The sequence below is a fragment of the Drosophila albomicans genome, chromosome 3, assembly GCF_009650485.2.
Source record: "Drosophila albomicans strain 15112-1751.03 chromosome 3, ASM965048v2, whole genome shotgun sequence".
NCBI lineage: Eukaryota > Metazoa > Arthropoda > Insecta > Diptera > Drosophilidae > Drosophila > Drosophila albomicans.
The window spans coordinates 20,545,669-20,573,192 of record NC_047629.2 but is presented as its reverse complement, the minus strand read 5'-3'; the positions used below and the strand labels follow the sequence as shown (position 1 = coordinate 20,573,192).

The 27,524-nt window shown below is 37.3% G+C and overlaps 1 protein-coding gene across 1 annotated transcript; it reads left to right on the top strand.

Annotated features, from left to right (window-relative positions):
- Positions 1-293: 293 nt before the first annotated feature.
- On the top strand, positions 294-27,524 carry LOC117568813 (uncharacterized). Its single transcript, XM_034249677.2, has 14 exons — positions 294-1,616; positions 17,578-17,697; positions 17,774-17,981; positions 19,744-21,385; positions 22,293-22,465; positions 22,525-22,857; positions 22,910-23,007; positions 23,700-24,100; positions 24,163-24,489; positions 24,551-24,734; positions 25,074-25,233; positions 25,289-25,415; positions 25,476-25,621; positions 26,177-27,524. The coding sequence occupies exons 2-14, from the start codon at positions 17,609-17,611 to the stop codon at positions 26,510-26,512; spliced, it is 4,224 nt and encodes a 1,407-aa protein (XP_034105568.1). The 5' UTR covers positions 294-1,616; positions 17,578-17,608; the 3' UTR covers positions 26,513-27,524.

Below are 27,524 nucleotides of genomic sequence, written 5' to 3'. Positions count from 1 at the left end.
TCATTTTTAATGAATATCTTTAAAATATGCGAATTTTAAGGCAATTATGAATTATAAAATGTTGTTGCGCATATTTATAAATAATTCACGCCAAAGTAAATGTTTGTTTATGGACGTTTTAAATGTTAGCTGCCTATCGGTTTTTTGGTTGCTTCGATTATTTTCACTGACTGCAATCGATGTTGTTTTAGAATTCACTTGACTGTCGTGTGTGCTCTCTTCTTGGATGGTAGAAGAATTTTTGTAATTGAAATGGCCGCGACGCGACGAAGTGCTTGCAGTGCGTAGGCGGTTGTCGTAGACTGACGTCGTGGCCCATAGCACGTGCTACGAGTGCGGCGCGTGCAACGGTTACCACCACCAACCAACACCAAATACCACCACCATCATCATCAGCAGCAGCAGCAGTTACTGTAACAACAACAACAACAATTACTACTAAAGCAACAACACAGACAAACGACCACAGCATCTAAAGCTGAAGCTGAAGCTCAAGCTGAAATAACAACAATAAAAGCAAAAGCACCAGCAAAGGATACAAAGAAAATGGCTATTAAATAAAGCGTTTGCTCGAATCTGGCTAAAAAGTTGCTGCCTTGTCATTTAAACCCCAAAGACAATTTCAATAATCCAATTTAAAAACCCACAAAAAATGTGAAAGTGTTTATCATAAAAAAAAAAATGAATGTGAGTGTGACAATAATTTAATTTTAGGTAACAAACACACACATTTTTGGCACACTGTTATTTGCACCTGACAATAATAATATATTTAAGAGGAAACCAAAGCCAATTTATTTACAAGCTTAATAATTACATATATATACTTATGTGTGTATGTAGTAGACATTTGAGATGAATTGAAATTGAATTGAATTGAGGGTAAAGCCAACAACGTGTCGAGCAAAAAGGCGATGTGAGAGCGATGCCATTTACCCAAATAATGCTAAACAAAGAAGAATAACAGCGCAGCGCCAAAAAGTAGGCAACAGTAACAGTAACGAAGCCCACAAAACGCAAACAGGATACTTAAAATATCAAGGCAAATAAATACACACAGCCACACAACACACACGTATACAAACACTGGAGTGTGTGTGTGTGTGTGTGTGTGTGTAGATGCGTGTGCACATCAACTAAAAATATATTGTGCGCTTCATATTTTTGAACTTGGCCATTTGCAACGTTGTTTGCCAGAGCTGCTGCGTGAATTTTTGGTAAGCAGAGCACGAAATAAATATACATACATAAACAACACCAACAGCAGAAGAAGCATAAAAAAGCCACAACACCAACACCAACAGCAACAACAACAACAACAACTGGCTGCTGCTATTGAGGTGTATTTTGAGCCCGCGGCGCGACAGGCGCAAAGCAAACACAGCAAAAGGAAAAACACAAAAACACAGAGGCTGGCAACCAAAACCGAAACAGACGTCGCCTCCTGTGTGTGTGTCTGTGTGTGTGTGTGTAAGATGCCAAATGCTTGCTTCTGAACATCTGAACAGAGATTGATGCTGCCAGTCAAAGCACAAACAACAACGACAATAACAACAACAACACGAAGAAGAACAACCGACAACCGCCGTGCGCCATTCAAACAGCAATTGAGATATGTAAGTAACAACAACAACAACAACGAAAACGAAAACGAAAAAAAAGGGAGAAAGAAAAACATATACAGACATGTTTAGGGACTTAGCAGCAAATCGACTGCGTATCATTTTGATGTAGCATACTTTTAGGGTTAGCCTACAGGCATGCACTGGCATTTTCGAATGCGCAGCAAAGTATGCTATATTTATTTTTAGTATTGGCATGTGGAACCTGACAGTTGACTGAGCTGTGCGTATGTGTGCTTCTGTGTGTGTGTGTGTGTGTGTGGCAAATGAAAAATGTTAGCGAGAAATGCGGTGTTCGTAAGCGAAAGAGCTTTATGCATATTTTTACAGCATTTAAGTGTGAAATGATGTGTTAGCGCATTATTTGACTTAGGCATGAAAAATGCCAAGACCACAACTTACACACACACACACACACACACACACGCGCGCAGACGAAGACAACAGCGAAGCTGTAAACCCTGACAGAGTTGAAGTGGCAAACAAACAGGCCAGATACACACACACAAAAAGCAGGCGGGAGAGCATACAACAAAAAAAAAAACCTAAAAATACAAATACAAATACAAATAGAAATACAGATACACACACACGCACACAGCAGCTGGAGCTGTACGTGTGACTTACAAGAAAAAACACTTATACGCCACGTTGAACGTGGAACGGTCGCAAGTTTTATCAACTTGTGCGGGCTGCTGCTTGGACGCTGCAAACTCAATTTGGCATTTAGGCTGGCAAAAGCACAACAAATACACACACACACATACACTTACACACACACACACACCTATAGCTACAGCAGGAGAGATACACACAGCAGCTAGCCAAGCCGAAAATCGATTGTGATGCTGAAGCAAAAACAAAATAACTGCTCCACAAAGCCCACTCTGCAAATAACAAAAACAACAACAAAAAGAAAAAACCAATGTGAATTTGTGTGTGTGTGTGTGTGCTGAAGCAACTCAATGCTCAATCAGGCAGCGAGCAACGAGTTTGTAAGCCGCTTTCTGCATTTACTGCATGACCCGCCCCACTGAAATATAATTTGGGTTAGATATTTACCCACGCTCCCAACTTTGCTTCTCCTCCTCCTTCTTTATTAACCCTATTGCAGTCTGGACATCTTCGGCATACATACACCTAATTATCAGGAATTTGCCATACTCAAATTTTAATGCAAAATCAATTAACCAAGTCTGTTGTGACCCAGACAGTCGCTGCAGGCGTCTGATTCTATTGAATCCTCTACTCTTTTTGAAGTCCATGAACTTGCGATTCAATTAAAAAACTCAAGTTCACTGAGATTGCATGGATGTTTGCACTGGCATTTTAACTTGAAAGTCTCGACCGTCTAAAGGTATTATCTTTGGGGTAAATCACAAGTTCAACCAGAGTTTGTGCAACTCTTGTGAATTTCGCTGTAGCGAGGAATTAACTTTAGTTGAGGGTCATCGTCTTTTGTTGTTATCTCAAAGACAGCTCTTAATACTTTCCTCTTTAACTTTACTCTACGCTCAATTAAAATAGTTCGTGAACTCGAAATTTTTGTAGTGGAAATTCCTCTTGTTTTAAATAAATAGATTTTCAATTATATACCTCTTCTTTCATGTTCAACTATTATATATTATTAATTAACTCAGTTGAGGGTCATCGTCTTATGTTGTTATCTCAAAGACAGCTCTTAACATTATACTTTCCTCTTAAACTTTACTCTTCCCTCAATTAAAATAGTTCACCAAATCGACATTTTCTTTTATAAAAATTCCTTTCGTTTTAAATAAATAGATTGCATATATATTTATTTCTTTTCATATATTTCTTCTTACATGTTCAAGTATTATGTGTTATTATTAAATAATAGTGAAAGCCTCGCATCCATATATTAATAATAAATGTAATAAAGAAATATGTTTCGACATTTTTAATGTAAATTCTTCTGTTGATTGTTAGAAATAATGTTAGGGCATAATTTTGAATTAAATTGGTTGGTAGTTAAACATACAAAGCAAATATTTTGAAAATCGTTATGGATAATTTAAAAATAGTTGTTTTGTTTAAATTTAAAAATATTTTGCAGTTTAAAATGTATTATAAAATTTACCAAAATTGGTTCTAACAATGTCGATTTAAACTATTTTCCAATTTAAAAGCTTAAGACTTGTAATTTATTTTCAAAAGAGATTATACATTTTCGCATTTTCTCATGACTAATAAATTGATTAAAGACAAATTCAAGAAATTTAGAAATTAGTAACAAACAGTATCAATATCAATATTATATCTTTTGCATTTTCAAATTAATTATAAATTCAGTAATATAATATTAAACAAAGTTAAAAATGAACGTAGAACAAAAATAAGTTCTCACATCAAAGTTAAGCCTCATAAAATATTCTCCGAACGTCTTTTTTATATATAATAAAATACTATGAAATCTTACGCATTTTCTATTGAATAATAAATTCAAGGAATAAATAGAAGTAGGAATAGTTTTTCAATAAAATAGAAGGAAACTTTTTTGCATTTTCTATTGAATAATTAATTCAAGGAATAAACAGAAAGCTTGAAAAGAAAATTCAAGGAATCTTTTGCATTTTCTATTCAATAATAAATTCAAGGAATAAATAGAAATAGGAATAGTTTTTTTTTTGCTTTAAACTTGAACGCTTCAATGAATATTTCTTCAATATTAAGAAAGAAATAATTTATAAAGTCACAAATAAGTAATAAAAATTAAACTCTCACTTTAAACATTAAGTCCTACAATATTCCTTGAAAGTATATTTTTAAACTCCAACATATCAAACAAATGCCCAACTCTTTGCCCGTATTTTAAGTGCTGTGTTTTGTTTTTTTTCTTCTTCGATAAATCGAATTGAAAAACTGCCAAAAATTCCAATTTGTGCAATTGTTTTGCGCAGAATTAAGCGAGAGAGAGAGAGAGAGAGAGAGGAAGGGAGAGAGAAATGAAAAACGAACGAACGCTTGGCAATTTGTCACAATAAAAAGCAATGCTCATAAGGCCTGTGACACATTTTAAGCTATTAATTTAATCGGCTTAAAAATGCACTTAAGTTAAGTACTTAAGAACCTTGATAGAAACTGAAAACTGAAAAAATATGAAGCACTAAAGAAGAAAACAGTTGCGAAAATTTGAGGTAGACTTCAGTTTTTGGGCTTCTTTGGAATGCAAATGATAGTTAGAAGAAGTCGATGCTGCTCATTAGTTGTTGCCTGGCAACCGAGTATTTAGATGTCTTTTTGCAATTTAATTAAGTTGGAAAATTCGTTTGATATACACAATAATTTTTAATGAAATGTGCTCGCAGCAACCCAGGGCAACAACAACTACAACACATTTACTACGGCTGCAAAAGAGGCGATAATGGAACTACAATATACGTAAAATGTGAGGAGAGGGAGAAAAATTTAATGCCAGTAAACTGCGCCACAGGATGAGCGAAGCAACAACAAACTGTTGCAGCAGCGTATCTCTCTGCGTTTGTGTGTGTGTGTGTCCTTGATGCAGTGGTAGCAGCCTTTTATCCTGGCCATAAACCAGTCAAGTTTTGCCCACACACACAGACACACAGAATTGCAGTGAAGCGTCTCTGCATAAGTCGCTTTCAATGCCAAATCGTGCACTGCAATTGCGATGGAAATCTAATTAAAATCTGAGGTGCGCATAATGAATGCAATTCCGCAATAGAATTGATGTGAAACAACTTGGCCAACTGGCTGCTAATATATAAATTATTGCATGCTAGAGAGTCATACGCCCCGTGGTACGTACCAAAGTGCCAACCGAAAGCGTTCGAGTACAAAAATCAATTTCCGTTCAAAACAGACACTGGGCAAACATCGCAGTTGTAAACTGCGAATGAAATTGAAATACAAGCGCTTAATGTCTGGCTGACTAACTGATAAATGTAACTGGGTAACTGGGTAGCTAGCATGTGACCAACCACACAATAGATTCAATGACTGACTGAGTGACTGACTGACTGAATGTCTTTGGTTCAGTGCACACACAACGTTAACGTTGGTCGCTCAAAAGTATCTGAGTGACAGTGAGCGGCATCCTGCACGCAACTTGCCCAGAGCGACATCTATCAGTACATTTCGACATCCTGTGTCTTGTGCCTCGTTGCTATCGCACACACACCCCGCACACACACACACAACCCTCACATCCCACAAAGATAGATAGATTCATTGCTCGCCCAGGCATCATAAACCGCTGCCACGTGCGCTCGAAAAGACGACGTCAAAAACAAAGCAGCAGCCACAGTCAGTTCGTCAATGCTGCAGTCAGTCAGTTCGTCAGTTAGTCAATATTACCATTGGCGCCTTGACTAATGAAAGTAAAGCTGCCAACGCTGTCATTGTCATCATCAAGCTTGTTGGCTGCTGATCAAAATGTAAACTAAAAACGACACAGCAAACGAGCGAAATGATAATGAGTACAAAGCAATGATGATGATGATGTTCCTCATGTTCATGATGATGTTCATGATGATGTTGATGTTGCTGATGTTGACTGTTGACAGTAAATACGCATTGCTTGTGTTGCAGCAAATTGGCTCGACTTTTATCTAAATTTTAAAAGCAAACTTGTATATAAATCGTAAACTTATTAAGACGCTGTTCAACGACTGTTTGACCAGCTCAAAGTTGAACTTCGGCCTTTGAAGCAAACTCTATTTTAGAGCAAAAATATTTAATTTAATTTAACTGAATTTCAAACACAATTATTCACTTATTTAATGACAACTTCAGGTCTTTAAGTAACTCTACTTTAAAGCAAAAATTTGTTATTTAATTTAAGTAAATTACAGTTTCAACTTTCACTCAATTTAAGTGCACTTTTTATTGCTAGTGAATAAATTACATTAATTCAAAAGGTTGTACTTTGGAAATCAATTAAAATTAAATCAATAGCAATTTAAATTAAATTCATTCATACTTTAGGCGACATTCAATTTAATTGCAAGTGATTCAATCTTTCGAAGACAAAAAGTTTTCTTTAGAAAGTTGTTCTACTTTAGAGCAAAAATACATTTTACATTTTATTTATTTGAATTATTGAATTATTTTTAAATCATTTTCACTTAAAAAAAACTTTAACTCAACAAGCAAATCTATTTCATAGCAAAAAGTATGTAATTTAATTAAAATCAATTGCAATATACAGTTTATTAAATTACTTTGCACTTAACGGAAACTTGAACTCTCACTCGAGTTAAGCGCAATTTAATTGCAAGTGATTAAATTTGATGAAGCCAAAAAGTTCTCTGTTTAAGTCCGATGCAACTTTGCGAATCGATTAAAAAGTGCTGCAACTCCCGCACCGAAAAAGTTATTTCATATTTAGCTTGAATGAGAAGCAAAGCGTTATTGAACAGCAAGTTAAGCCTCAATAAATAATTGAATTTTGTTAAGCGAACTAAAAAGTTTGCAAGTCGAGAGCTGTTCATACATTGCGTCCATCAATTGCAGTAACTTTTGCTCTTGCATATTTCATTGGAAATTTGTTGTTGTTGACTCTGGAGAAAGTTAATTACGCCAAGGTAAAGCTGAGTTTAATTTGCCATTTAACACTCCGAAATTTAAGCGAAATTTGAGCTTGATTGGTATTGAAATTAATCACATTTCCGTGTGCGTATCAAATTGTGCGTATGTGAAGCGAGTTAACCTGAAGGATGTTTCCAGGAACTGCTATTCATATGTGTGTTGAGTGTATTGACTGTATTTATGTGTGTGTATGTAAGTGAAGGGGGCGTGTCTTGGCGTAGGCAACACGTGCTTAGTCTAGTTGAGCGATGGCAAAGCGTATTGATGGCATAATCCTTGGGGCAGCCAAAGCGAAGCCTGCCTACAACTTTGTGCTCTAAAGTTGCCCCAATAACGCATATGTATGTATGTGTGTGTTCACATGTAAACAGGACATGACAATGCAAAATCCTTGCGGATTTAAACAACGGCCACTATTTGCTCGAAGTAAACTCGCTTCACATTCACAACGACAATCACAAGCGTATAAAAGTTAGCGAAATATATAGTAAGAAGTGCGGAGAAAAGTACTACGGACAGGAGAGAGGGATGGGGGAGGAATGGCTTGTGTGTGCATATCCATTCAGTGACGCCCAATTGCCGCCCATTTGCGAGCGAGCACAATTTTCTGCATTTCACTCATGTGCAAATCAAACATGACAGCTGAGTGGCAGGCAAACATTCCCGCCAGCCCCAAAAGCATAGACAGCATATATGTATAACATACACATACATATACCTAGTATATACTATAGTAGACAGTTAGACTCAGACCACATCATTTAATGACATTCAATTTCATATATTCTCTCACTCTCACATCTCTGTGAACCGATCGCAGTCGACGGAAATGAGACGAAATCAAATTGGAAGGCCCAAAAATCGAAGTAACACCAAAGCAGGAACTGTGAACTGCGATTGGGAAGCAGACGAATGGGTAGGAAGGGGAAGAGGAAGAGAATGAGAAGAGGGAATAGCTATATATGCTATATAGTATGTACGTTCTACACTCGCATAATGCTGATGATGATGATGACTGTCACTCGTTGACACGCCTATTGAATGTAAAACGAAAATGAAAACAAGTTGAATTGCTGCCGCTAAAACTCATTGTATTTGACGACTAAAAGATACCTCTTAGTGACCTAAATCAAGAAGAATATATTCATTTTATATTATTAGTTCTCTTTACTTTTAAGTTTTTAACCCTTTTCCCTTGACTTATTTAATAGGAATTAAACCAATTGTTGCTGTCAAAAGTAGTTTGAAATTAATTCATCGAACTTTATGCGAATTGAGAGCTAAACAGTGAGGAAAATGTATTTTGTTAAAATTGACCTTTATTTATTTAAAATGTATAAAAATGGATTTTGGGTTCCTACAGAAAAAAGTGTTAAAATTAAGAAAAATCTTAATCAAGTTTTCATATGCAAATTTAACATCGAAATCTTGTTTCAGCTTTTTTTTAACCTAGAATTCTGGATTAAAGATTTTTTTTGTAAGATGGAAAAGTACTTAAAATCAAGATTTGAATTCTACTTTTCAATCTAGAATTTTCTTCTGTTTGTAGATACAAATGTTGTACTATCTTCTACTAATCTAAGATCTATAAAGCTGCCGGTTATATAAATTATATTATATTTGGAATTGGGGAGGTGCAGCAAATAAACACAGAGAGACAGAAAAGTGTTTGAGTCATGAATAAAATCTTGAATCAAGATTATATGATGCCAAATTTTAACTAAGAAGGTTTTTCCTTAGGTACAAACCTTTTTAGATGTGAGGTGTGAGCACAACTTACTATTATATTTCATTCCAAGTTATATAAGTTTTTCAATATTAATTATCTAGGATAAGCGTTCTTTTCAGTTCTTCTAGTTTGAATCTTAAAGCTTAAACTATCAAACAATTTGTTTTGCCAGATATTTTGCAATTAAATCCTTTACTTAAAAACAAGTGAAGTAAGTTGTAGTCATTTTTTTGCAGTTGCGTTAGGTCCTAAGATAGTCAGACACTCAGTGAACTCAGTGAAGTATTAACTCCAATCATCGCAATTTCTACACTTCTCTCTGTCTCTCTGTGTTTATTTCCTGCACCTCCCCAATTCCCAAAAATAAGTATTCTTGATTTTGATAGACAGTGATATAACATAATTATGAGCAAACGGATATAGCGTTTAGCAATGGCAAACAACTAATACGACCCACATTAGAGCTGTCTCTTATGCAAGGTATAATCAAATCAGGCAGCGGATGTAGGCAACATAGAATTCAGTGAGCATAGAAGGCGTCTAATAGTGGCCAGCTGCAGAGGTCACCCTTACCTAGGGAATGAGCAGAGAAAGAGATAGATATAGAGAAAGCAAAAGAGAGGGAGAGAAGTCGCACACATAGAGAATTTTGCAATTTTTAACAATTTTCCCTTGCCCGTTGCGACTTGCGACTTGAAAGCCGCACACTTGAGAGCATAGTTGGATTTTCATTGCCGCCATTTGTAGCACGCGCATAACAATACAATAGAATAGAGGGTGAGGGAGAGGGGGAGAGGCGCACACACACACACACACACACACACTCAGACTTATGCAGGTCGACACAATCGCACAATCACATTATGTCCCACACCAGCGCAATTCTGATTGCACAATTACTTACAATGGTTCGCATTTTGTTCGCTTTCAATGCGTCTGCTCTTTCTATGTGTGTGTGTGTGTATTTGTCGCATTGTGTGTGTAAGTGTGAGTGTCTATAATATTTTGTTTGCTAATTGTATGGGCGTGCCTGTGTTTGTGTGTGTGTCTGTCTGAGTAAAACGCAACGAATTCTGCTTGTCATTCTTGCGTTACGTAAAGCTCGCAGCAGACAACATTCCTATACTCTTCTTTGTGTGTGTGTGTGTGTGTTTGTATTTTGGTGTAAGTGTGTGTGTGTTTGTGTGTGTAATTTGAGCTGTAATACTTGCTCTCGCATTACATCCACCTTTGAAGTGCAACCGAGTCGCGATTGTTGTTGTTCTTAATACCATTATTATTATTGTTGTTGTTGTCGCTTCTATCTCATTTAGTTAAAGGATTCTGCATATAAACTGATTTACCGCTTCCTTCCTTCCCCTTCCATCTTCTATCTATCTTTCTGCTCTATGCTTTCTGCGGTAAGCAAAGCTCCTGAATAACGGTAACAACAATCGCATAAGCTGATTTGTTTTCCACCAACTAGACTCTTTTATATAAGTTTGCTTTTTCCATTTTTCACCGTTCAAAAGTTCTTTTCGAAACAACGCTAATTATCAGTACGAAATTCGCTGGAAATTGTCTTTTGCTATATAACTTTCTCTGCTAACAGTTTAATTCGTATTGCAAGAGGTTATGATGGACTTGCAAGCGTTCTTAAAATTTCAACAATTTCAATTCGAAATAATAAATATCATAAAATATAAAATATATCAATTACACAGATAGAAAAAAGTGTTTGAGTCATGAATAAAATCTTCAATCAAGATTAAATGATGCCAAATTTTAATTAAGAAGGTTTTTCCTTCAAATTATATAAAAAATCTAAATAAATTATGTTATAACTCAAACTTTTCATCTTATTTCAAGAATGGATAAATCCTGAACTTAAATAAAGATTAAACATTGTAAAATTCAGAAAATTTTCTATAGAGATGTTGAGATGATGATGCTCAATAATTGGTTGAAACTTAATTAAATCTTTAAATAATCTTGGAATTGTTTTAAATTTTTATAAAAACATTTATATTCATCTGCTAAAAAGACTTTCGGTTGAAGTAAATATCTAAAAATTACAAAGAATTCCTTTTATTAAATTTAATCTTAATTTATTTTATGAAAACAAAGGGAAGCCCTTTGAATTCATTGTATTTAAATATTTTTTTCATTTTGAATTTTAATATTCGCAATAATTTATTTTTAGTAATGTTTTATGTGCTTTAAAATTGATTTATGGAAAGTAATGCATTAAATTTAAACTAAACTTGAATACCAGAATCAATTTCCCATTGATTGATCTCTTAAGAAATGCTTTTGACTTCAAGTCTTTTAGTTTGGTAGAAAATTGTAAAGTTTCTCGATAGAGATTGATGCTTTAGGCCTCATAGTTACCCGCACTGCAACAACCTCAGCTTTCGACCTATTTCAAGCTGCCTCGCTACTATTTCTTGTACTTTTTACTCGCAAAATTCGTTGCAAAAGGAGTCTACAGCTTCAAAGCTTCAAAGCTGAAATCTGAAACTCTGTGGACAAAGTGGAAGTTGCAAGTAACGACGAAGGAGCACCTGACGTCGGCTGTTGCACAAACTAATTAAATGCGCACACATAATTTATGAGCAACGCAAATGAAAGGAAAATAACTAGCAGCAGGGTAATAAATTTGAATTATGCTCCATCCTCCAAAGGCCGACACGCAAAGCAAACAAAAAAGAGAGAAGTGAGTGCAAAGCGTAAAAAACAACGTTGGAATATTGTGAGTTAGAAATTTTACGCATAGCTGGGCACTCACATACTGAGACAGAGGGAAAGAGAGGGAGAGGCAGAGAGAGAGAGAGAGAGGGAGAGGGAGAGACACTCTCAAACTACGACTGGCACTCACACACGTCGTTGAAATTTTTCATGATTTTTTTTGTGTATATTTTTTATTATTTTTTTAACTTGGCCTGCGACGTGCTGGGCTCAGCGACCCACAGAGGGCTCTGACAGGGCATAGTAATGAAATTCCAAGAAGCCTCGGACCACAAGCGGATGAGAAAATATGCGAATGAAAGGAGTAACTGCGACGAGGAGGGAGCTAAAAGAGGAGAACTCTAGAATATGGAGAGCACGACATAGAAAGAGAGAGAGAGACAGGGAGAGATAGCATCCCATATGGGTAACATTATTAGGACACACGTCCGTTCAAATCGCACCCATGTCATTCATGATTGGTGGATGCCGTCTTGGCCTTGGCCTCCGCCTCCGCCTCTGCCTCGCCCATAGCTAGAGTGTCCAGCTAACCAGTTGTCCAAGCAGCGTCAGGATGCTGCCAAGACAAATTAAGCAATGGCCCTCAGGCAATTTGATGGACTCGGACTTGCTCGAGGATTTTGGGTATGAGCTCGAGCTGTTTGCGTAATTGGCTTGCCACGCCCCCCAGGCGTCCAGCCTACCCACCATCTCTTGCATAACTCGACCAAGTGTTGGCATTTTAATGATGCGAAACTTCTTTCATTCTAAACCCTTAAGTTAAGTTGCATTTGCTTATTATTGTCGAAGAGAACATTGCTAAAAATATAGGATACTTATTGGGGCAGGCAACAAGTCTGGCTTATCTTGCCACGCCCACGCTTTTGCAGCCTTGCATAACTTGCCCATGCGTTAGCGTTTTAATGATGCGAACCATCTTCCATTTCAAAACCCTTAAGTTACCTTGCATTTGTTTATTGTCTAATAGGATATTCAAAAAAAAGTAGCATACTTATTCGGGTAAGCAACAAGACTTGCTTGCTTTGCCACGCCCACACCTCCGCTGTCTTGCATAACTAACTCATGTGTTGGCATTTTAATGATTTAAAATTTCAGTACTTAAATTTTGATGCATTTGCTTATTATTAATGTTTAATAGGAAATTGCACAAGCATCAAAAAATATTGTAGCATACTTATTGGGGACAAGCAACAAAGACTCGAGCAAATAATATAGAAATAAGCTGCAGAAGGACTCGGGTTGGCAATTTACTTGAAAATAATTCAATTTGGCTGTTGGAGTGGCATTCGCATTTGCCGTCCCGTCGGCAAATAAATATTAAAAATGCATAGAAAATTTCTTTATGAATGTGTATGCACGTTCCACACACACACACACAAACACACGCGCACAAATATATGTGTACATACACACAGAAATTATATTTGCCTGGCATTTGTATGCTTAACGCCAATTCCAAACTCATATGAACCATAAACTGTTTGCTTTTGTTAGCCGAGAGCCTCAAGAGCACTCGCATGTGGCCAAATACGAATTTGCGACGCAACGCAACGCAACGCAAAAAAAAATCAAAGCCAATGGCAATGGTAGAGAGGTAACCGAGATTGAGGGTGAGGTGAGCCTTTTCTGGCTCTGGACAGTAGTCCTGGCAACCCCCTCGAATGGATATGGAAATAGGAATGGAGGAGCAGCTGCCGCCTCTTTGGACTCATCAGTCCAAGATAAACAGATGTCAAGTGCTTGTCCCGCGTTGGGCGTTCAAGATCTACTTTTAATGATGTTCAGTCGGGGTCATCGTCATCCTCTTCTACTCATTCATGTCCGTCGCTGTCGTTGTCGTTATCGTTTTGTCGTCTAGCATGTGCCAAGTGTCAATTTTTCAAAAATTTCTCAAATGCCAAACAAATCGCAAATCACAAATCACACTGCCAAACAAAGTTCTTCTGGCCAAGATGTCGTTCTTTTTGTTGCTGCTGCAGAGGCAAATCATTGCGAGCTTCAGATTGAAAAGGTTTAAATTCCAAACAAATGAAAATTTTCTTTCATTATTGTTGTTGTCGCTGTTGTTGTTGTGGCTGATTGCTTTCGCAAACAATATTAAGTATACCTCTAGTTGTACAGCTGCCGCAGTGCCGTCAGTAGCAAAGTCTGCGTTTGTGTTGTTGTTGTTCTGAGAAAATATTTGCACAAAGTTAACGCAGTAAATTACATTCGGTATATGGAAATGGCAAACGGAATTCCAAGTTAATCAGCGAGTTACTTCTGCAGCAACAACAATAGCAACAACAACAGAAAGAAAGGCATTTGAATGAGGGCTTTTGCTTAGTTAAGTTGCGTTGAGTTGCTAAATATTTTTACAGACAATGCGCATTTAGTTAATTTTCATAACAACGCAAATTGTTGAATTAATGTTGAATTTTAAATGTGCTGCATACTTTCAGGGGCAGCAAAATAGAAAAAAAAGGATGCATTGCAAAGTTTGCTTTGGTTAGAAGTTTAAATAGTTGCGGGTTAAACAAAGTTTTTTGTTTATCTGGTTAACTGCTGCATATTTAATGGTTTCACAAGTTATACATAGAATATTCTTAAATAGAAAAATCTAATAGCGGACAAATTTAGTTTATTTGTGCTTATGATATGAGTATGAAGTTTGGCCCGAATAAATAATTCCTAAATGAGTTTTTATGGTATTTAGTTGGTGTACTGCTTCAATTACTTAATAAATTAATCAAATAACATAAATAAAAAACTTTAAGTATAATAAATATTCATCTGCATTATAAAATATTTTTAACAATTCTGTAAATTTTGCTTTACTAAGAGATTAAATGAGATTAAACAAGCATTTATCTAGCTATATATAGCTACAAAGCTTATGCGGCTTCAACAATTCATGTTTAGTTAGTTTAAAATGCAACAAATGTATATTAAATGAAAAAAGATAATACTTAAAGTAAACCTTGAGTAGTGTTTCTTTACTTCACCTTTTAGTTGCATTCAACAAATGTACTTGAAAAGCTTTAAGTAAGCTTCATAGATTCCACTACATCAGATTTAATTTTATTAAAAAAAAGTTTTTTGATGTCAATACTTCTATACTTCATGATGTTTGATGTTTTCCTTCAGCTTAACTTACTTAAGCACAAGCTTCACTTTTCTAGGCTTAAGTTGAATAAAATATTATTTATATTCAAAAGTCAAGTTGTTGACTTTTGATAGCAGTTTGATTCATTGTCAAATATTTACAAATTGATTCACCTGGCAAACAAGCCAAGTAAATTGCAATTGAATTGCATAAGCTACTTGTGTCATTATACTATATTATATATATTTTATTATAGTATAGTATATGCAAAGCTTGCAATTCTGCAATTTGTTGAAAATCGCATTAATTAATGTCGCAAATAATTGGCATTTGCAGCACAAAATTCCTCGGAATTCGAGCAGAAGCAAGACATAAGGACAGCTTGTTGTTGTTGTTGTTGTTGTTGACTCACTTGTCAGAGTTGAGTGAATCCTATTAGTGTCAATTATTGTCCTTGACATATTATAAAGCAGAGAAGGGCAGAGCTGGGAGCAAAAAGGAGGAGGAATGGCATCGCACTCTGGCAGCTCACAGGTCGGAGACCCGTGTGTATGCATTGTATGCTTGCTCTTGCTCGTTTCTGTTTCTGTCTCTGTCTCTGTTTCTGTTTCTCCCTCTGCCATTGAGCATGCACATTGTACTTTCACCTGTTGCACCTGTCTCGCTCTGGCAGCTGCTCAGTGGAATTGTGAAAACTGGAAAATTGTGTGTACACAGTACGCAATTTAGGTCGCATTGATGTATTACCATATGCCAGAGCAACTCTTACCTGTGGCTTTCACTCTACACTCTCCACTCTCGCTTTCTTTCGCCTTCTCTTTCCATCTCTCTCTTGACAATCGAATTTTCGCCTTGTGCTTGTGCCCCAGCAATCAAAGTGCGGCTTAAAAGTTAATTACACCACGACCCAATAAATTATCAGATTTATTGACTCGACTTTTTATTGATGTGCCATTGGCAGTGGCTGCTGCTGCTTGCTGCTGGTGTCTTTTCTCTTCATTCTCTCATTCCAGAGAGTATTTAGCCTTCAACTGTGGCTGCCACAACTCAATCACAATTGAGCAGCATGCGGCTCATAAATCGTTCAATTATTCCCAGTTTTGCTACCCAAAAAGCAAGAACAAGCAATAACAACAGCATCAACTTAAAAGCGCCTTTATTTACCACTGTCAAAGGCAATATTGTGTATTATATGCTGACAGCTTTAAGGCCCATCTGCTGACACAGTTCTCTCTCCACAAGCAGCAGCAGGAGGAGCGGGAGGAGTGTCAACAAATGAATATTCGGCAATATGAAAGTGGCTCACAATAATGCCCACACACTTATATAATACCACTATATGAATGTGGGTCCTTATACTCGTATATATACTGAGATATAGACGTTACAAATATGACACTAGTGTGATAATGAACTAGAACTATGACAAAGCGAATTTCATGTCTGTGATGTGCTCGTGATCCTCACGGCTAAGTGAAAGTGAAAGTTGCATGAATCTAATGATGAGTATATTTTGATACTAATTAGTATATATTTCCCAAGGATACTAACATTTTTTTAAGTTTGTTTTTTTTTAAGTCTGAAGTTTAACATTATATTTCTTTTTACTGTTTATTTTGTTTATTTTTTCTGTTTTATAAAAAGGAATTTTACATTTGAAAAAGTGTGTTCCAAGAGGAATCCATAGTACTTAAATAGCACCCCTTGTAATGCTAAACACTTTTCTGTTGTCTTACAAAAATTACATATATTTTAAACTATATTTTATACCAAGTATTATTCGCATAAGTATATTTTTTATTTCTTTCCGTGTACTTAATAAATTACCTATATCTATGTTGCATATAAAAGTTAATTTATATAACATGTATAACTTTTGATATATTTTATTATTTTTGGTGAATCTCTTTGGTATTAAATTATATTAGATAATTTGGATAAAATAAAAATAAAAACGTATATACCAAATATAACTTTTGATATTGTTTCATATTTTTACGTATTTGGTATTACTTTCGTATTTTTTTTAACGATAATACCGCTTTCGAGTGTAGCTTTCATTCTTATTATTTCATTCATATTGTATTGGGTAGTATTATTTGTTATAAACTAAATTTTACTTATAAAATCCACCAATGAAATCTATACTCTATAAAATCGAAGAATATCTTTCATTTATCGAATCAGTTAAGAAACTTAAGCAAGTTACTTATTGTTTAATCTCTTAAGAGTTCTACTTAACCGGATGTGCTACTGAAGCAAGTCGACGACACGCGCTCATCTCTAAGTTAAAGTCTTTCACAATACCAATGTCAATATGAAAATATTGGTGCTCGCTCTCTCTCTCTCTCTCTCGTTCTCTATGTGCTCTCACCCAGAGGCCAATGTCATTGTCTGTGCGGTGTTTTGTTATGTGGCCCCGGCTAATGGCATATCCATTAGACACAAAAGGCCAAATTGCGTGGCATGGTAACGTTTCCGTTGCCGTTCCTCGGCATCCTTACACACTTCCATCTCTCTAGCTGAGTGTGTGTGTGTGTGATTGCTGCATTTGGAGTGGGGAGGGGGGACCGGAGGCAACGAAGCTTTATTGTCACGTACTGGACAAAGTGTGAGCCATTGGGCCATTGCATAATTGATTTTTATTCATGTGAACACTTTTGCCCCCTGGCGATTTGCATTTACTGTTCACTTCTCGTAGTACGAATTTGTTATGCACAGCATGCACACACACACAGGCATGAAAGTGTGAGTGTGTGTCTGACATTATTTGGTTCAAAGTTACTCAAAGTTTGCCACATATGTGTTAATGCTGTTGAACTTTGTTTCCGCTTTTGCAGTTTGATTTCGCTTAATGACGCTGATTAAAACATGAACGCACTCGATATGAATAAACAATTTCTAAGCGTGACGCAGGATCCGCACTCGCACTCAAGCGATGCCCAACGCAATCGCACTCGGTAAGTTTCAGCTCACATTACCCCAACCACTTCTTTACTCAACTCAACTCATCTCTTCGCTCTTCCCTCCTTGCAGCTCGGAGCGTGCCTCAAGTTTGGCCCTGCCACTCAACTCGCTGCTGGATTTTTATGACAAGCAACAGGAGCAATGCAAATCGGTTACCCTTCTGCCGTTGCCCAGCACTGGCAGCAGCATCGTCCGTCGCCATTCCTCCCACTACTATCCGATGCTCGAGGATAAGCAGAAGGCGACGCAGTTGCCACAAGCCAACGCGGAACTGCTGGTAAGCACTTGATGAAATCCTTGGCCATACCTTGGCATGCAACAAATTCCACATTGATTAATTGTCTAGTCGCTAGAGTAAGCACACAGTGTGTGCTTGCCGGAGATGGAGCAAATCTTAAATTTAAAGCTAAATTATTTAGCCAAAACATAACTGAAACCTTAGCCTTAAAAACTTCATAGTCAAATCGAATCGAAACCAAGTTTAAACTTCAAATTGAGAATATTTTGTGTAGTACAGAAATAGTCAGTAATTCCAATATAAATTAGAATACGATTGAGTGATGAAAACTTTAAATTTAAAGCTGAATTATTTAGTCAAAACATAGCCGAAACTTTAGCTAACGATTTAATTATAGAGAACAACTTAAATTTATGTATAAGTCAAGTCGAATCAAAGCTTTAACATTAATTGAAGATTATTTTGTATAATATAATTTGAATATCTATTAGAAAGTATATAAGAAAAGAAAAAGTTTACTATTTCATCGAAACAAAGCTGAAACTTAAGCTTAAGAATAGTCTATTTATCACATATATAACTAATGACTGAAATACACATAGGAATATGATTGGATGAAGAAAAGCCTTAAAAACTACATTATTATTTAATCGAAATGAAACTTCAGGCTATATAATACGTTAATAATATATAATATATGCAATATATTATATTAAAGAGTATTCAAAGGAAAACTTTAGAATTACCCAATTAAAACAATGATTCATTTAAGGATTCAGCTTCATTCTAGTAAATATTTTTAAACTTTGAAATGCAGTTTAATTATATATAATTTTACAATATTCTTTTGATTCTTTTGACCCCAATTTCGTGTCCCTATCTTATGCTATATTTTGTCGGAATAAGTTTGGAAATAATTTTGAATTTTTTTCCCAATTTATTTAATAAAATATATATATAGTACTAAAAAAATATATTCAATAATTGTAATCCAATCTAAAATAGGGTGTAAGTGAAGGTTATTTATAAGATCGATTTCAGTTGGTGTTGTTAAAGTTTAAAATAAATTTAATTCTGAAAAAGTAGGGGATCAAGTTAAATAAACTTTTAGAAGGTCACAAAAGAGATTATTTTGAATACAATTTTAGAAACTAGCAAAGTTTTTAAGTGTAAGAGACTCGCATCATGAACAAAACTTCAATGTAATACAGTAAAAATGTGCATATAATGTCACATTTAGAAGTTGACTATAAACCCGCTAAATAGCTCAGCACTTTATGGCTATTTTTCGCTGGCGCTGCATAATTTATGGGATCGATGAATGCAGTTTGTAGTTTGCAGTTTACCGTTTTACCCCCAGAGCTATGCACACACACTGCAGCATGTCATGCTTAGCCTCGTGCAGCTGAATCGCAATATCATGCTCATCATCATCAGCAACATCAACATGAACGTCTGCTGCCCTTGCCACATGCCACTTCCCACTTGCCACTTGGCTCGTCATCCTCCAGCAGCAGCAGCAGCGACAGCGACAGCGTCAAAAAAATGTTTTGTGTGCCACGCGCACAAATCTGTGGGGCAAACAAAGTTCAACCTGCCCCCTTCCTCTGGCCACTTGCCCCGTCTCTCCTGTTGCTTACCCCAAGCTGAGTTCTTGCACTTTGAGCTGTGTCAGGCTTTTACTCGTCTGCTAGCTTAGCCGTCGGCTTAGACTGACTCATTGGCCGAGAGTATTGCCATTTGACTTTCTACTTTCCATTTTATTTATTTGTACTCTCCTTTCTTTTTGCTTTTGCCACAGGTAAACATGTCGGATGCGAAATATTGCAAGTCAGCAGCAGCAGCAGTAGCAGCGGCAGCGGTAGGAGCTCCTTTGGCTGCCAGCAAGCATCATCAGCAGCTGGTGCGTGTGGACACACCGGTGACGCCACCGCCGCCCATTCCACGTCGCCTGATGCGCGCCACCAAATGCGGCTGGCAGACGCAGCCGATGAACGATGTTTCTTCGTGCCAGCAGGATGTGGCTAGCAGCAATGTGTTTGTTTATCCACAGCCAACAAATGTGGCCATGGACAGTCATGGGCATGTCGGACTGGGCGTAGGGATTGGGTGTGGGAGTGGCGCAGGTGGGCAATCAGCACTGCTTGTTGACATTGCCGCACGTCCGGCATACGCGGATGCCGATGGCATTTCCGATGACGACCGCATGAGTCTGGAGAATTCCGTATTCGATGAGTCACTCACCTCGACACCTGTCAAGGTCGCCGGCTATCACAACAACAGCAGCAGCAGCAGCAGCAGCACTCGCTACGCGATGTCCGGTCACGTGGCCAAGCGCGCTCAACGCTCCTCCAGCAGCACCGTGGACTCCGCCTACGGCTCCTCGTCCGGTGCGCACAGCGAACGCTTTGCATCAAGCTCAACGAGCGTTGATTTTCGCAGTCGCTTCTCATCGGTCGACACGCAATCCTCGCTGGATGAGAAGCCCATGGGCGGCTCAATTGATTCGCCGCTGGCCAAGGATACGTGCCGTCTGGAACGTGCCGCTCTTAACGATGTGATGCATAAGCTCAACAACAATCTCTATGCCACGAACATCAGCAGCAACAACACGACGAACCTGAACAACAACAGCCACAGCAGCAACAGCAGCAACAACAAGTTGCCCACGGTGCCAGCGCGCAAGTTGCCACAGTTGCCGACAAAATTGCCGCCGCCACCGCCAGCGAAGTCATGCAACAGCAGCAGCAGCTGCAACTCGTCCAGCGACTGTGGCAAGGATGCGACGATCAGCAGCAGCAGCAGCAGCGGCAGCAGCGTTCCCGCCTCGGCATCCACATCATCTGCCGGCAGCGGCTCCAGCACCATCTCGAGTGCCACCATGTCATCCACTTCGGTATCGCTGAACGCTGGCGCGCCAGCTGCCAACACGAAACGTCCAGGGCCACCGGAGCCACCGTTGCGCAATCTCAATTCGTTCGAGTCGATGGACACGATGCCCAAGGTGCACGCCCAGCCGCCGCTGACGGTGCGCAACAAACTCAATCGCAACAAGCCGCCGCCCATTGTCTATCCCAAGCTGCAGCAGCGCCAGGACTCGACGCTCTCCAGCGACAGTTACTCCATCAGCTCGAGTCCGGGCTATAGCTCCAAGCTAATGGAGACGCCACTACTTGCTGCCGCGCAGAGTTCACGCAAGAGTCCAGCCCCAGGCGTCCAGGTGCAACGTCAACCTCTGATGGATCTGGCGCCATCTCGCTTTGGCATTGGCTCTCAGTCAACGGCGACGTCGTCGTCGACGCCCACGCGTGGCAAGCTGAACTTTCGACAGGACTCGACCATATCGAGCGACAGCTTCAGTCAGACATCCAGTCCGGGCTACAATCCCAAGCTCATGGAGGCGCCGCTGCTGCCCTCGCTCTCCGCCAAGCGCCTCTGCAGTGGTAAGTCTAGAGACTTTGAAATATTTAGTTTGCATTCTATGGCATATTTTGAATGTAGTAGTATATCAATATGTAGCTTTTGGTATATATAAGTACTTCTTAATTTGGTATATTTTGATTATAATACAAAATTATTTTGCCTTTTTTGAAAATAGTATATTTTAGTAATTGTTCGGTATATTATTTGATATATTCTGATGATAATACTGCCATGTCTTGCTTTAATTGAAAATGGGTAACGAGATCCTAGATCTATGATATATTTTGAATATGTTAGTATATTGATATAAGTATTATAGCATATGCTATATTTAATTACTTTTTCGGTATATTAATTTGGTATATTCTGATTATAATACCGCAATGTTTTGTTTTTATTGAAACTTTATAACGGGTCTTAGAGTCCAGCATACTTTAATTATTTATTAAATATTGGAATTTTTGTATTTATTACTTAATCACTAATAATATATTGGATTTAAATATTAAGCTATTCATATAACATAAATTCCCATTTATGTTAGTTTTCATATTACATTAAATTTATTTTATTATTTGTTTAGTTATTGATGCACTAAATAATTTGAATTTAAATAGCAATTTATTTGTATCTGGATTTGTTTATTTATAAATAGTTGTTTCTTTTATAATTGTTTAACAATATAATTATATTTAATTTTAATATTTTAATGTAGACTACCATAACTGAATTTTTAATGCAATTTCTAACAAATTCTAAAATATCAATTGTCAATATTGATATAATAATTATAATTTCAATACATATATTTTATAATTTAAATATAAATAACTAACAATTAAATCATATTACTTCAATAGCAAATAATAATACATAGCAAAATAATTTATAAATTAAAAATAATTGATTAATGTTTCATTCCTTTAGCTCCTGCGCCTATTGTGTGTCGCCAGGGCGTGCAGCACGAGCCCATCGAGGAGCTGGAGCCGCCGCAGACGCTGTCGCCGCTGAACAAGTGCAACAATGCCACGCCCAGCAGCCTGCAGACGATTGTGCGCTTCCAGAACGGCGCTCCACACACCATGTCCTTGCAGCATCAGGTCGGTTAATACTTTAATATCTTCACTCTGAACAATCATTGAATTCTTTACTCTTGCAGATCATCAATCGGCGCAAGAGCTCCAATCCGTATATTACCAATGGAAGGCTGAAGTTCCGCCTGTTCCAGATCCTCATCAATGCCTTTGCTCTGCTCGCCATTGCCGGCGGACTGGCTGCCTACTTCAATGCCTATCCGACCATCAAGTTTGTCAACAAGACTATCATCAACACCATCCATGTGGAAGACACTTGGCGCAGTTTTGGCAAGAATCCGGCTCCAGGAACTTGTCTGCCCATCATTGTCAAGTTCTGCCAGGGACCGCAGATACCCTACAACTACACCGTGTTTCCCAATTACATTGGGCATTTTGGTCAGATAGAGACTCAAGTGGTAATTATGACTCCACTTGCTCGCCTAGTCCATTAATCAATCTCACCCACAGGATCTGGAGTCCTATGAGGCTTTGGTCGATGTTCGCTGCTATGAGCTCGTGTCCCTATTTCTCTGCACGCTCTTTGTGCCCAAGTGTGGACAAAATGGGTGAGTAAATGTGCACCAAGTGATTATATTCCATTATCATTTTATATATGGAATAGCTAAATGTTATTATATTATCATAGATATTGTTAAAACTCGAATAGAATAATTTAATTCTATTATATGACTTTATTTAGTGTAACAATAGAATTTTCTTTTTTATTTAAAAGGAAGTTGAATCGGAATCAACAACAAATAGTTTCATTACCCTATTGAAAATTAAGAAATTAATGATAGAAAGAACTCGTATTACCTCATAATCTGTCAATAGATATAGTTAGAAAAATATTTCAAGCAATTTGGAAGAAGTAAAAATAGTTGAAATATAATGAAGAATATTCAATTTACGGCTTGTATTTTGCAATGTTTTAGTTATGTTAAAATAGACTTCAGGCTGAACCATTTAGAGGTTTATGTCAACTAAATACTTCTTTACTTCTTATGCACTTAGTAGTGATTAAAAGAGTGAAATAAATGAAGTATGTAATGCATTCACCTTGATTGATAATATTGTATGTTTTGTGATCTATGGTATATTTTGAATAGAGTAGTTTGTCTACATACAAAATAGAGTCTTTTGTATATTTGAGAATTTTTCTTTATGTTAATTTTGAAAGTTTTAATTCTTACTTCTTCTCAATCAATTCTTACTCACCAATTATATACATATTTCATAAATAATTCTCTTAATGCAGTGCCACTGTGCCGCCCTGTAAAACACTTTGCACGGAGACGATGCGACGTTGTGGCTTCTTTTTCGATGTGTTTGGATTGAGTTTGCCGGAATATTTGAACTGCAAGCTGTTCAAGGACTTCTCGAGTGCCGAGGATTGCGTAGGCTTGGATGAGGTGCGTGATGTGATGACATCGTCGGCAAATCCGCAATGCGATGGCTTCCTCTGCGATCAGAATCGTTGTCTACCCAACGAGTATGTCTGCGATGGCCACTTGGACTGCATGGATCAGAAGGACGAGAGCAGCTGTTCTCGATGCCAAGAGGGCGAGATTTACTGTGGCGACGATCGTTGCATAACCACCAATCACATATGCGATGGAATCAACGATTGTCCTTACGCCCAGGATGAGCGGAATTGTTGTAAGTTGGACAATAAATTGACCATTTGATTGCCATCTCCTCATCTCTTGATTTACTCTCAGTGCGTCTTAGTGAACGGAATGGCGACGTTGGATCTGGTGTCTTGGAGGTGTATCGCATGAAGAAGCGTCAGTGGATGCCGGCTTGTGTCAAGAATTGGGATCGTGCCGTCTCGCCCAGTGCGGTCTGCTCCATTCTGGGTTACTCCTCGGTGAATGCCACCAGCGTGGTCACCCAACGCACGCATCGTCCGCTCTTGGCCTCTGTGAATGTGTCCACCGATATCTGGAAGCTATATGCCAAGCGACGCTCGACGTTGATGCAGGAGTTTGCCAATTGCCGACAAACTGAGGATTATCCCATAGCAGAGCTAACATGCTCCAATTTTGGCAAGTTTGACAAATGTTTAGCACTTGGGTTAAAATGTAATCTGTTTGTTGTTAACTATAGAGTGCGGCAAGGTCAAACGTGGCAGGCAACGACCCTCGAGGCGCATTATTGGCGGAGACAAAGCAAATCCCGGCAATTGGCCATTCCTGGCTGCCATTTTGGGTGGACCCGAGAAGGTTTTCTACTGCGCTGGCGTCCTTATCTCCGATCAGTGGGTGCTTACGGCTTCCCACTGTGTGGGCAAGTGAGTATTGTGTTCCTTTAATTTTCTACTCAAGTAAAGAGTGATCACGATCTACAATCCATCAAATATTTATTTGTTAAGTTGGGTAGTCAAAATAGTATTTCCAATTTGATAACTATCGAAGAATATTATTGGCAGTTACTTGATTTATTTAACAAATGTGAAAAGAATTATAAAGAATATAAAGAACTTTAATTTTTTTTATTTTTTTTAGACAATTTTATTATTGTATTACTTATTGAAATAGTTTTATTTTGTGAATTAATTCAATCCAATAAAAAAGGATACTTCACAGTCGCAGCTTCTTTAATAAATACGCTTAATTTTTTTCTTTTTCAGTCATACTGTCATAGATCTGGAGGATTGGACCATTCAACTGGGCGTGACACGTCGCAATTCTTTTACGTACACGGCTCAAAAAGTGAAGGTTAAGACGGTTATACCACATCCGCAGTACAACATGGCCATTGCCCACGACAATGACATAGCTCTCTTCCAGGTAAGACTCAAAGTTAATGTTAAGTCATATTTATATATACAATTGTGCTTTCCAGTTGGCTACTCGGGTCGCCTTCCATGAACATTTGCTGCCTGTCTGTTTGCCGCCACCCAATGTTAAAATGCTGCGTCCCGAGCAACTTTGCACAGTCATCGGTTGGGGAAAACGCGATGACAAGGATCGTAAGTAGCCATTGAAATGTTTTGAATTCATAGAGATTATATGACATGCTATTTCTGTAGCAAAATCTACCTATGAGTACATCATCAATGAGGTACAAGTGCCGGTGATCACAAGGAGTCAATGCGACGAATGGCTCGACAACTTGACTGTCTCCGATGGCATGGTGTGTGCAGGCTACGATGATGGAGGCAAAGATGCGTGTCAGGTAAGAGTCTGCATATATTTGATATTAGTAATGTTTATTTCCATCTCCGATCTCATAAAGTATATATTTTCTTAATAGAACCACACATTTTTCGAAAACACTTGTTTTTGTTGTATGCAGCTTAAGTTTACATTCGATTTTGACACAGTCTTATAATAATAACTACAGATTTAATGATTTTTTGAAGTATAAATAATATTATATGGCACAAGCATTTATTGCTGTCGGGTCTAAATTGCTTTTATTGACAATCTCGTATATTTTGTACTACACGGTATATTTTTATTGTAGTATTGATATACTAAATGAAAATTTTGGTATTAGTATTTTTTGTAATAGTATATTGATATACTAAATAAGAATTGGGGTATACATTAGCATTTTTTGTAGTAGTATATTGATATACTAAATAAGAATTGTGGTATACATTTGTTTTTTTTTTTAATATTCAATTGCTTTATTTTAACGAATTTTTTTTCATTTATATATTTGCTCAGATATATTATATATTACTACAATTTACTACATTTATTGCTATATTTATTCCTTTCTTAGGGTGATTCGGGCGGTCCGCTGCTCTGTCCATATCCCGGAGAAAAGGATCGTTGGTTTGTCGGTGGCATCGTTTCGTGGGGCATTATGTGTGCACATCCCAAGCTGCCTGGCGTCTATGCCAATGTCATCAAGTATGTGCCCTGGATACACGAACAGATACAAAAGCATTCCCGTCCGATCAACGAGGAGCCCATACAGAAATACGATCTACATCCGGGCGGACCAGATATACTATCGAAACTGTCGACGGGTCCGGTGAGAAAACGAAAGCCCTACAACTATCACAATGGCAAGCCCAAGGGCATTGACTTTTACGATAGCGAGGAGCGTAAGTAAGAGTTCCCCCCCAATAAATATAATAATATAACCCTACATAATGAATACCTAGACTACATACACACATATATATAGTGACGATAAATGAAATACGATATAATGAATACAGCATATCTTTGAAACGTTTGCACAAAGTACAAAACAATACTGTTGTTGTGCTCAATACACACACGCATACACAACCACAACCATACACGCACATCCACTTGATATACATATACGAGTATATATAAATATATATTTTGCTACTGAATTTGCGCTGATCCAGCCAAAACAATGAAAATCAAAAGAAAAATGTAAATCTGGGCAACATAATCGTGTGTCAATTTGCCGAATTTATTTGTCAATTTTTTTACAAAGAGATTTCTATGAGCCGAACAAAAAGCAAAAATCAGAGAAAAAATCCAATGTCAATACCAAAAACATAATCAATTTACATACGTGAATAGTATACATACATATGTATCCCCAAGAATAAATATATATATCCAATATATGGAGCTAAAAATTGACCTACATATTACCCAAAAAAAAAAAATCAAAAACAAAGAAGCGAAACCAAAAAGAAATACAAATACATAATCCCTGTGTATCAATGTGTCTAAATATCGTGAAATCGTGGACAATAAAATAACCATTCGATTGAGTTGTAGAGAAATAATTGTGTTATACATATATATACCATTTAGTTGTAGAGATCAAAGATATATAGGCTTGTCTGTACCTCTCATAAGAACCCCACACATAGCAGTTAAGTTAAAGAATAGTGTATGAAGGAATCAATCTGTATATCTGATTATATATCAAACAAAAATGTATGATTGCCGCCATTAAATAATAACAGATCGTTTAAAGTCAATCGATCCAATATATGATGATAATAAAATAGTTCGTAAAGACAATAAATATTTCGCAGATATAAACTATTGTGTGTTAAAAACAAATGTATGCAATTATATACATAGAACTTAGATGACAATTATAGACAATAAATAAACGTTAAAAAAAAAAA